General features: G+C 41.1%; 1 protein-coding gene across 1 annotated transcript; it reads left to right on the top strand.

Annotated features, from left to right (window-relative positions):
• Window positions 1–3,525: 3,525 nt before the first annotated feature.
• Window positions 3,526–11,274, top strand: emc4 (ER membrane protein complex subunit 4). The gene is made up of 6 exons (XM_084043339.1): window positions 3,526–3,683; window positions 6,609–6,768; window positions 7,253–7,367; window positions 7,897–8,050; window positions 9,343–9,503; window positions 10,277–11,274. The coding sequence occupies exons 2-6, from the start codon at window positions 6,659–6,661 to the stop codon at window positions 10,310–10,312; spliced, it is 576 nt and encodes a 191-aa protein (XP_083899465.1). The 5' UTR covers window positions 3,526–3,683; window positions 6,609–6,658; the 3' UTR covers window positions 10,313–11,274.
• The last annotated feature ends 992 nt before the right edge of the window (window positions 11,275–12,266 follow it).

The raw sequence follows: 12,266 nt of genomic DNA, 5'->3' as shown, positions 1-12,266 counted from the left end.
GCTGTCAGGGCAAAAGCTATAACAACCTGATAAATAGGTGTATCAATCTTTTCTCAGTTGTTCCTAATGTGAAGTTTTAAGTAGAATCAAATTCAGCTTGGGACATTTTTATATCGAGCATAGTTAATGAGATAATTTGCATATTTGCATAAATGAGCAGAAATAATAAGTAGAGGCTTGTGTTTTGGTGGTTTTCTGCTAAGTGAATGAATATTTTATCTCATTCAGGTGTAAGGATGTTTACAATGTAGCCATTGGGCATGTTTATAGTGTTTAATTAGCATACATTATGCTTATATAATGACTCGATGCAAATACATGGTCATTTTCTTTTTAGTGACGTTGCAAGTATTTAGTTTTTTCAAATATTATTATTCCTGTGCATCGGATCATTGCAGAGGCAGTAAATATGTCATAAATGTTATGTCTCAACTCATACAATTCCAAGTGCTTGTCAGGGTGGGGGTCCCCTGTTAAAATATGATTAATTTGGGGGGTCGCGGCCTGAAAAGGTTGAGAACCACTGGCCTAGTGTAGCCTGAATGTGGAAGCCTTCCACTAGAGGTTATTAAACATGTTAACAATCTCACTTTCCAGACCAGACCAACCGGTACCACAACGTTGCCTCATCATGGAGAACGCCAACTTCAGCAGCAGCAACTGTCCGAACAGCAGATGGAAGAGTGGGGCAGATCTTTACATGTACGGCGGTACCACTTCGGTGGCTCTCCTACTGACCGGCCTCTGCATCGGTCTACCTGGGCTGATCGGCGTGTTGATATCCTTCTACCGCAAGCGCTCGGAGGCCCGAGAACTCACCGTATTCAATGTGTCGCTGATTTTCACAGCCCTCCTCCAGTCATTGTCCACGCCAGTGATGGCGATACTGCTGATAAATGGCATGTGCCGGTTGGAGCACTGCGACAAATTCGTAGTCGTGTGGTACGCTTCAAGGCACTGTGGGGTGTTGCTACATCTCCTGGTGGTGCTGGAGTTCACTGTGGCCAATCCACGTTACCGTTCCAAACCGCAGTCCGTCTACTATTCTCTGCCAATTGTCCTCACCTTGGTTGTCGTCTGCATGCTTTTCTCGGAAGTGACCTACGCCTCCAACATCGGGTTGGGCGCTTTGGCCTCTGCTTTGGCTGTGGTGGCATGTACAACAGCAGTATGGTCGTGGTGCACACGTCACTCACCAATGGAGAAAAGTGAGGTTCAGGTAATTGTACTGGCAATAGTCACGCTCATCACATACGCTCCTAGTTTTGTGCTTATGTGCATGGCGCAGAGTGGAATACCAGTCTCTGGTCGTGTTTATAACATTATGCTCTTTTTGACCAACATGCGGCTGGTGACGGATGCACATCTGTGTTGGCTGGTCACCCGGGAGTCGCGTGCTCCGCCGCAGCAGGACCATGCACTGATACTGGAGAACATGGCGGTAGGTCGGAGGATTCGCACCACAGGTCATATTAGTGACGTTCCCGGACCCTCACTGGGAGGGGCTGTGCGTGTTCCCACGGCTCCCAATTGGCAAGCTCCCCTAAGGGAAGCGGGTGGTGGGGGTTGGCCATATGTTGGGGCACCCAACTGGCAAAATCGCCAACAACAGGAGGCAACAGGGGACCCCCCAAATTATTTTGGGCTAGCCCCAGATAATTAGCTTACCGGTAATGTGCAACATTATTTTCTCATTCAACAGTAAACAAATCAACATACAGTATACAGGGTATCTGCACATTTCTAAAGTTACAATTGAATGACTTTTAAGACCTTTTTAATATCAAATTGTCAAATATTACGCAAGAAAGAGGCAAATATTGTGAAAATAGCCGATCTACAAGTTCACAGCGCCTCACACTGCAAGGCGTTGTGACCTTCGGCTATTTATTTTTATTTTTTAAATATTTATCTTCGGAACAGAGTCAAACTAAATGTATTGCCTTCAATTCCAAGTGCTTGTCAGGGTAGGGGGTCCACAGTTCCCCAATGATTATTTTGGGGGGTCGCGGCCTGAAAAGTTTGGGAACCCTTGGCTTAGCCTTAGAGGGTTGTACCACAAGTTTAGGATGAAATCGCTCCCTTGTGCTGGGACAATGTCATAAAAAACATTTATTATGTGATTATACGCAATTATTCAAGTTTTAATCTTGATCTACCAGATCAAAACATTTCGAGCTTGTAGATCTGCTACTTTTGTGTGACGCCGTAGTATGATCACGTAGGACATTAATTTAAGAAAAAACACGAAAAGTTAAAATATGGAGATAAGAGGTTTCTGCCCGACAGCAAATATATGTTAAACTTTATACACACACAAGTAACGCTGAGGAAGGCCTATACGTGCCGTTCTGTTTGGTAGCGGATCATCATTATTTTTTCTTTTAAACTTTATACACAAACATTTTATATGTATTTTATATTTATGCACTGTTACCACAATGATTTCATTAAATGAATGTCTAATAAAGTCAGAGAGTTGAATAGCAGCATGTTAAGAAGTTTGTGTCTTTTTTCCTCCATGTTGATTCACGTATTTGAATAGTCTTTACTGTGCTGCATGAAGATGATCCAATCACTTCAGAGAAAAGAGCACAAATGTAGTTTTCTCAGTCTGAAAACTACTCAAAAGGGCGCCGGCCTAGTCAAATTCAATTAAAATTAAATATTTCAAACTTATATAACATATGTTAGTACTTCTGGCAGTGTGCACAAGGAATTTGGCCCTGACCGGTCCAGTGGTTTGTGATATTAGCTCTGGACACACAGCATACCTGCCAACCTCCGACCGTCCGATAACAGGAGATTTTTTTCCCAGGGGGACTGAATGTTTCCTTTATCCTCATCTTGCGCTAATGCACGCAACTGTTTTGCCAGGTTTTATTTTTGTTGTACTTCAGTGCGCTGACTCTCTCCCCGCACCTCGATGTAAAAGTGTCCATTTTGTCCAAATTGTAAAAAGAAAAATCACGCCCTGTGTGAAGAGAGTGGTGCCTTTGATGAGCCCCGTATTGATGTTGTCATCAATTTTTGTTTATTGGACATACATACATACATACGGACGGACACACGGACAAAGTCAGATATGGAGTGGTTGGCACCACTCAAAAAGAATGGTCTTGTAATGTTAACATGATGTCAACATGCAGTACATCATTATCAGACTTATTTTTAACTTCTTGTTTATGCTCAAACTTACTGGATGTACAGGTTTTGTAGCAATTGTAGAAATAATAGACCTTAATTTATTGTCGAATGTCTAAGCATTTTCTATTCATGTATGCATGCATTACTTAACTTTAAAACATTTTCAAATATATTTATATTTTTACAGTTTGGACAAAATAGCCATCGAGTTTTCTAGCTGTCCCTAGTACCCACCTACACTGTTACCGATGTGGGGATCCCCTTATTTTTTTAACTCTGGGGGATCCTCGCTTCCTTTGGACTTGCTTCCCTAAACCAGGCTGCTTATTTCTCTCGCAAAGTCTGGCAACGCCGTCATTAATGCGTCATCACTGTGGGCCTGAATTGAAACCACACAGACGTCGCAACTGAATCTGGTCGGAATGAATATGTCCTTCTGTTTGTAATTAACATTTAAAAGTCATATTTAATTCCTTGCCACGTTAGTAATAATAATAAAAACCGGAGCTCGGTGGCCTTTTGGACGTGTATGTAAGGTAAGCAGAGCGTTGTTGCAGCACATTTTATTGTAGCTCCAATCGGAACCTCACCCTCCGCTGTATAGCTCCGAGATGAGGTTCCATATCGTTCTCTGCCGTTCGGCTGAAAAATGTCCGCACATTTGCCACTTTACATGTTTCTTACCCCTTTCTGCACATCGTATCCAAAAAGTAAAGGTATTCTGAAATGATCACAGATGTTTGAAATTTTAACTCACCATAAAATCTAACAAACGAGTTGAAAAAAGCACTTTATTCGCCTCTCTCCTCCGCCGGTTACATGTTTTTAAGACATTGCGCAAGAGTTGCGCCCATAGAGATAACATTACTGATTCCCCTACTGGTCAAATGTTGAATTGCATCTTCTAATGCATAATATTATTGAACCGGCTGAGGAGAGAGGCGAATAAAGTGCTTTTTTCAACTCGTTTGTTAGATTTTATGGTGAGTTAAAATTTCAAACATCTGTGATCATTTCAGAATACTTTCACTTTTTGGATCGGATGTGCAGAAAGGGGTAAGAAACATGTAAAGTGGCAAATGTGCGGACATTTTTCAGCCGAACGGCAGAGAACGATATAGGACCTCATCTCGGAGCTACATAGCGGAGGGAGAGGTACTATATGGGGCTAATTTTATTGTATATTTCGCCATAGTGTGTCCTGCTATTAGCTACAGCATCCAGAACCTTCTTAATGTTATTATTATTATACCACTGAGATTAGCATTAGTTAAATGATCTACCACTGATATAAAGTCAACGTTGTTAATATACAACATGTCATTAGATCATGAGAAACGTGTGTATTTGTGTGTGATTGTGATATTCAGACATGATGAACCTGGTCTCTGGCTCTGCTTGATAAATGCTTGTAAAGCAGGACATTATTATCTACTACTATCTTGAGCTTGTAGATCTATTTTTGCCTTGAAACGCTGTCCTTTTCAGGACCAATATTCTGAATCAATCTTATTTCCTGTTCCACTGTTTATGAATATCATTGGCTAATGGCTGCACAGTAAATAAACGGTTCATTGATTGGACCCATTGTCCCCATGTTTCAGGGCTGCTACTACTACTAGTAACGCAATTCCATGTTAGATGAATAGATAGATGTGCCTTTATTGATCCCACGAGGATCCATGGGATGGATAGATAAATGGATCTATATAGCTATAAATTCATAATACTAATGTATATAATCTTTACCTGGTGCACAGCAAAGTCCTATTTAAATGTTAAATCTTCTCGTGAGGGGGAATATATAATCAGTGGGTAAAGGCAAATAATAGATCAGCTAGAGCAGTCAGGTAAGTTTCTAAACAAAAGCCATCACTTTATTGTAATTCGGCCTTTAAAAGCCAGACTTAAGCCATATCACAATATTATAGCCCAGTGGTTCTCAAAGAGGGGTCCAGGGACTCTCAGGGTTCCTTGAGGGGTTTCCGATTGATCTTTACAGGGTGTGTAAATCAGTGAGAGTACAAATGGAACCAAATGTACCCGTGAGGGTCCATTGGGTTCCATTTAGTCGTACACTGTCAGGTCAGGAGTTCTGGGAGGTCTTTGAAATTAAAAACCGCTGCTGTAAAAGAAGGCTTTCACATCATACAATTGTTGGATGGGTCGCTGTAGTTACCCACTAGTCCTATACAGGGTTGCCAGATAGACCACCATTCTAAGTCTGACATCATAGACTCCATCTTTGGCCATGGCCAACATTAGGACTCCATATATAGATACATATGACTGACTCGTATAAATGACATCGTTGGGATGACACAAGCACCGTAGCCAACGATCTCCAAGCCAAGGGAATCTCAGAGACGGATTCAGTTCCAACAGCGGTAACCAAGGACTCCCAACGATCTCCAAAACACGGCTCTTTGACTTCGACTATTCCAAGACTACATCTGCCAGACTCGTTCTCCAAGACTTTGACCAGTTCTAGACTCTTACCTGGAGAGAGATCAGCATCCTCTGTACCAACTAGGCTATATCTGGCCTTACAACCCAAATACTCAGGTGTTGCATAGTTCACCCCCAAAATGTATTTTTTTCTATCGATTAGTCACCCCATGGAGACTTGAATTCATGGAGATGTTTTGTTTTTGTCGCATTCCTAAGCCAATACTTTGATGTCTGGCGGTAGGAGACAAAGTGTCAACTTTGAGTCTCCTACCGGAGACTTTCCGCCGGCATCAAATTATTGGCTCAGGAATGCGACAAAAACAAAAAAATCTCCATGAATTCAAGATTTCATGGTGTGTAATTGATAGAAAATAAGATTTTTTTTTGGTGAACTATCCCTTTAAGCCTCTGCAACTACGTCATCTTGTGATTCACTCTGGGTTAGGGTTAGACATCTCGGTTTAAGTTCTACTTGGACACCATTGCAGCGGGATTTTCTTGGCTTAGGTTTAGAGCTTTCGTTCTATTTCAACTGCTATAGCCAAAATCCCAGACCAGATAAATAGTCTAGCTCATTGGTTCTCTATAAAGTGGGGTCGGGGGACCCCCAGGGGTCCTTGAGGGGGATACCAGGGGGTCCCCAGCAAAATGTGTTAATATAGCATCACAATAATTTTAACCACTTTAACCTTTTATACTTTGGCTATTCAAAAATAGCAGATATACAAGCTCATAGCGCGGTCATATGTGCCTCGCTATGAGCTTGTAGATCTGCTATTTTGGAAAAATCGTGAAAATGTGTGCAAATCTTTGAATATATATATTATTTTTTTTGTGGGGGCGGGGTCCGTGGCCAAATACATATCGTTTTGGGAGTCCTTGACATGAAAAGGTTTGAGAACTACTGGTCTAGCCATCACACTATCTATATAATATTCTGCCTGGCCCTACTACCATAAAGGGATTTGTTTGTGGTAACTGATCAGTCATTTGTTAATGTGTGCTTGCAGAATTCTCCGTGTGTACTGTGCGGGTCAGAGCAGAAGTCCAGTCCGTGGCCATGGCATCTCCAGGGGGACAAGGCGGAGGAGGCACCGTGTCCACCAGAGGAGGGGGCGGAGGGGCCAGGAGGATGAAGTGGGCGCTGGAGCTGAGCGTGGGCAACAGCAGGTAAAACACAGGGCTCTCACCATCATGATCATTTCAGTTTGACGGTTAACTGTCATACAAAGAATTGTGGTTACCGCGTTTCTTTATTGTGTTTTTGGCATTTAACTTTGGAACATCAAAATGACATTAATTTAGGCTTTGTGAACAACAATTGCACAGGACAGATAATATGGCAAATAACTTAAATATACAAAGAAAGACTGAAAATGACCAGTACCAATAATCAAAATAGATAATTTACTATGGCCAAAACAGGCCATATACAGTATTCAATAATTGTATACTTTCATAATGTAAAAATAAATAACTAGTGGAATCTACAACCTCACAAAGCATTGCATCGTGATTCGCGACTAGATCCTTTGTTAGTTTTCTTTTTATTTTAATGATCACCAATAATGACAACCAAAATGTGGATGCCAGGTTAACAGTGGTTTGGCCTTTCCAAGTGCATCCATCATAAAATCTGCTCCTTGTCCTTCAGGAGTCGAGGTGACCGGCAGGGGGGTCAGGGAGATGTGGTGTACCCCATCGGCTACTCGGAGAAACCTGTCCCCGACACCAGCATCCAGGAGACGGACAAGAACCTGGTGGAGAAGGTGAGACTCGCTGCCTCTCATTCTTCAGTTGTTTTGAGGAACCGAAATCTAAGAATTGTACTCCCATGTACTTGTATAAGCTGTAACAATACAAACCTTGAATCTTGAAAGGGGAGGTTTGTTTTAGACCCTAACCCTAACCCTAGCAATTTAGCAGACACTCACTTATTCAGAACCACTTAAAAGGGCAAGATCAGAGTAAGCATGAACTCTAGCCAACAAACCACAAGGTGCTGTAAATAGTCACATAAGGTAAAGTGCAGAGAGAAAAATGTTGTGCCTCAAAGAAACTAGGATACCAGGTAATATCGAACCTAGCGTCTGTCTAAACGACATGCTTTGTGGTCAAGAAAAAATAATAATCTAAACAACAAAAACATGAATGAGTAACCAACATACTATATATCTGCATAAAGAAAACTAGCATTTATAAAAAAAACAAGCAAGCAGTGTTCACAACTGTGATTTCAGGCTATACAGATACATTTTACTTATCTCTCCTCTTCCTCTCCTCTCTCTCCTCCTGTAGAGATGCTGGGACGTGGCGCTGGGTCCCCTGAAGCAGATCCCCATGAATCTGTTCATCATGTACATGTCAGGCAACACCATCTCCATCTTCCCCATCATGATGGTCTGCATGATGGCATGGAGGCCCATTCAGGCACTCATGTCCATGTCTGCAAGTGAGTACCCCAAAGAGTGTTTTGTGTGTGTGTATACTTGTATTACTATTTGCAATTACTGTTGCAATATTTTCGCAGAACGAAAAAAAAAAATTTGAGTCATCAAGCAGTGAAGATGATTTTGTGGTCCTGTCACTTGTGAAAAAAAGGAAAAGAGAATATTGGCTTCATCCTATCCTGACATTTCGTAAACAGGACGGAGAGTTTCACACGTTTCACACAGTGGTCCAGTTTGATGCTTTGCTAGCAACACTGGAGCCACATATTAAAAAGACCACCACAAACTTCCTCGAGCCAACTGCTGCTGAAGAGCGGCTGGCAGTATGTCTACGGTAGACACACACACACACACACACACACACACACACACACACACACACACACACACACACACACACGCACACGGTAGTGGGGCGCTGAATCTGCAGATAGGCTATTCACTTCAGGATACACTACAGCTTAAAACATGAAACATACAGACTGTGATCAGTCAGTTTATCAGGAAGGACACAACACTGCTCAAAAGGCAAAAGACAGCTGCGGAAAACGCAAATAATCGACCCTGGTCCGAAAAAAATACATACGGACGAAATATTCGGCGGCAGTGTGCAAACGTGAGGTCGTTTTTTTTTCCGAAATTTGTGCCTAAAAAACGCTCCAGTGTGCAAGGACCTTTAGGCTTGCAATTAGAAAACGATTCAGGTTGGGGTTAGGATTAATCATTTAGAGGACACCACTGCATAGTACTGAGCGTGTGGAAACCTCATCAGTTTGGAATGATAGTAACGGAAATTAAATGAAACACTTTTGAACATTGCATTTTAATTAGACTTTTAGAATCATTAAAACTGCTCTCAGCTTTAAAAGCCTTGTGACTGGTTTTGTATGCATTAAAAGAAGAGGTTCTTGAAACCTGTTAAGTAAACAATTTGTTATTAAATAATAATAAATCATTTTGAAAGGAAATGAGTACAGTATGTGCATAAGTGTGTGCACCTCCTTACTTCGGTGAAGTTCCAGCTTATCGTCTCTGTCGGGTGAAAAAATAGCAAAAGTAGCAGATCTACAAGCTCAAAACGCTTTGCGCCGTGTTTCGAGATTGTATACCTGCTACCTTTGATACTTTTGTGTGATGCTGTAATATGATCAAGTAGGGCATTCATTTACGAAAAAACACAAAAAGTTAAAATATGGAGATAAGAGGTTTCTGCCCGACAGCAACAATATAGTATGTGCAGTGGTGATGTTGGTGTGGTTTCTTGGCTTAAGTGCCGATTCTTTTGTCCCTACAGCGTTCAAGCTGCTGGAGAGCTCCAGTCAACAGTGGCTTCAGGGTCTCGTCTACCTGGTTGGCAACCTCCTGGGCTCGGCATTGGCTATCTACAAGTGTCAGTCAATGGGACTGCTTCCGACGCATTCGTCTGATTGGCTGGCTTTCATAGAACCGCCTCAGGTAAGCCTAGAGATCAAACGTTATTCGATTTTTCACCCCCTAGATACAGCAGTTATTAAAAGTAAGTTGTGGTTCAGGGGGTAGATCACTCGCCTGGGAATCTTTAACGTTCCCGGTTTCGATCAAGGCGCCTCCTGGTATCGTGTCAAAGTGTCCTTGAGCAAGACACTGAACTGCTCTGGTTGGGATCCTTTAACGATTCCTGTTCCTTAAGGAATCTCTCCAAACGGTCTGATTCCATAATGGTTCCCTTTAACGTTCCCTTTTCCTATATTTTGTTTAAATCGATATAATTTTGTCCTTCATTACAATTTTTTAAAACACAAATTCAATCATACATACAGTATTGCATACATATTGTTGTAGAGGGGTCCAGGGACCTTCTGAGTTACTTGAGGGGGTTCCAAATGGACCCTTACACGTCTGTGTTACGGGTCCATTTGGTTCCATTTGTACACTCTCAAGAGTTATGGTGGTCCTTGAAATTAAAACGTTTTAAGAACCACCAGTATTGTAATTTTATAGCAGACTGGAAGTCCACATACCATACTAGACAGTGTGATAAAAACAGATTCCAGAAACGGTTCCAAATGTGGTGGAACCGATTCCGGTTCCTCAATGTTGGATCCGGTTCCTCTGCATGGCGGCCGCTTTGTTTTCCTGTATGATCCATTCCTTGTTGATGGACTAGAAACAATATTGGAATGATGGAACTGTTAAATCTATTGGATAATATTTCAATGACACCTTCTTTTTTTTTGTATCTCCGACAGAGAATCGAGATCATGGGTGGAGGGATGGTTTTGTGAAGAGGATGGTGTCTGTGAAGAGGATGGTGTCTGCACACATACACACACCCACCCACCTCTGTTTGCCTTTGCTGTTGCAGACATGGACTGATATTAACTTCATTAACTGTATAGGTCTGCTTTAGCCCATTTAGACCTGAGACCAATTCTAAAAAACGTCTAATACTTGTTTTTTCTGAAACCCCTTTTTTATTCAAAAGATTTAAAAAATAAGCATGTTGGTATATTAACAACTAATGTTCACACAGATGCAATGCATAGGTGTAACAGGTCTAAATGGGATAAGTCTCTGCCATAGCCTGTACTTGTTCCATCTGTCGTCATCTTTGTCTCGTTCTCTTCAAGTGTTGGACGGAGATTTCAGTGGCAGAAAGTTATATTGTGAACTACTGTTAGGGCCTCCTCATCATTTTGACATTTGAGACTTCTCCCAGCTTTGCAATTGTGCAAGTTCAGAAATAAATGGTTGTTGAAAATGTTTTAAAGTTCCAAAACGTCATCCGTTAAGCAAACATTTTAGAATATGAACTGAAATATACAATTTTGACACTAGTCTAAAACATGAAAGTGTCCAGTGTGTGAGAGTGCTTTGTGGTCTAAAATCTACTGCTCTTTAGAAAAGGACCTTTCTCTGTTTTAATTAACTACTGTTAGTTACCTTTAACCACTTAAGCCCTGTATACCTTGTTGTAAGACAAATGGCTAAAAGAACTGATCTACAAGCTCATAACGTATCGCATTGAGCCTGTTAGATCTGCCTTTTTCCTTTTTTAGGGACACCAGGATTAATGTGATTAAAGAGTAAACTTTCAAAGTTTTGAAATAAAATGTTAAAAAAATCTAAATAAGACCATTTTAAGCTTGCTACACTTACATTAACAGTTGAAATTGTTTATTTATGATGATGACTTGCTCTGTAAAATTGCTCTATTAATAATAAATCCTTATTGGTTTAAATAAAATGTTGCACCTTTGATTTCTTTCAAATAAAAGTGCCAGTTTGAAATATCTCAACCTGGGAACCCATACGGTAACAAACAAATTTGCCTCTGGGGGCACCACGTCTCCTGACACTCCTGGATCATCATTTTTTCTGGTTTTCTCCTGGATTTGGTATCAAACTCCCAAAATTCACCAGAACACAGGAAATTACATCTACTATGTTAAAAAGTTTATGGGGAGGACCCCCAGACCCCCAGGATGACTGAAGCTCCTACATTACTTCAGTCATCAGATCAATTTCTGTAGGCCTACTTTTTTAATGGATGAAATTGTACCATTTTATTTTCCAATGCTAGTAAAGCAAGCCTGATAAAAGTATCAAACTAAATTTTAAGACTTACAGTAGGCTGCCTTGCCCCACTGGAATACAGTGACTGATATGAATTAATAATATACTGGACCATATGATACGTAAAATGAAGAATACCTTGTGATGTCTGACATTTTATTACAAATGAAAATAAAAATAAGAAACAGTGCAGTAACAATACGTTTTCGTAAAGCAGCAATTTTGCATGTACAATATAAATCACTGTGATGCAGGGGTTAAGATACAGGGCTTACAACCGAAAGGTTCCTAGTTCAAATTCAACTTGGACATTTTTCCAACTTTTACCTGACTCTTGCACCTTCAAATCCCACACATGCTGATTTGCCATTTCCAGGATTTGAATCTTGAGTCCCAAGACTCAAGACCCAAAAGAGTCTTGAGTCGAACCAATTACTCCCGCGGAGACATCAAATTTCTCTTTTGGGCCTTGAGTCCCAAGACTCAAGGCCCAAAAGAGAAATTTGATGTCTCCGCGGGAGTAATTGGTTCGACTCAAGACCCAAAAGAGAAGTCTCCCCGGAATCATACGAGGAAGTAAAATATATAATAAGCAAGAAAGGAAACATGGCCGCAATAAATGGACCCAGGGAGAAAGCGTGGCAAAGTATTGGCGACAAATTA

The sequence above is a fragment of the Gymnoscopelus microlampas genome, assembly GCF_963454915.1.
Source record: "Gymnoscopelus microlampas genome assembly, chromosome: 19".
Taxonomy (NCBI): Eukaryota; Metazoa; Chordata; class Actinopteri; order Myctophiformes; family Myctophidae; genus Gymnoscopelus; species Gymnoscopelus microlampas.
Note: the sequence above shows the minus strand (reverse complement) of the source record. Positions and strands in the feature narration are given on the sequence as shown.

What these genes read in the sequence shown, in the direction of transcription:
- emc4 (XM_084043339.1), top strand. Translation starts at nt 6,659, where the DNA reads ATGGCATCTCCAGGGGGACAAGGCGGAGGAGGCACCGTGTCCACCAGA. An exon ending in ACAAGAACCTGGTGGAGAAG is followed by an intron (nt 7,368 to 7,896) that starts GTGAGACTCGCT and finishes CTCCTCCTGTAG; the next exon opens with AGATGCTGGGACGTGGCGCT. An exon ending in ACTCATGTCCATGTCTGCAA is followed by an intron (nt 8,051 to 9,342) that starts GTGAGTACCCCA and finishes TTGTCCCTACAG; the next exon opens with CGTTCAAGCTGCTGGAGAGC.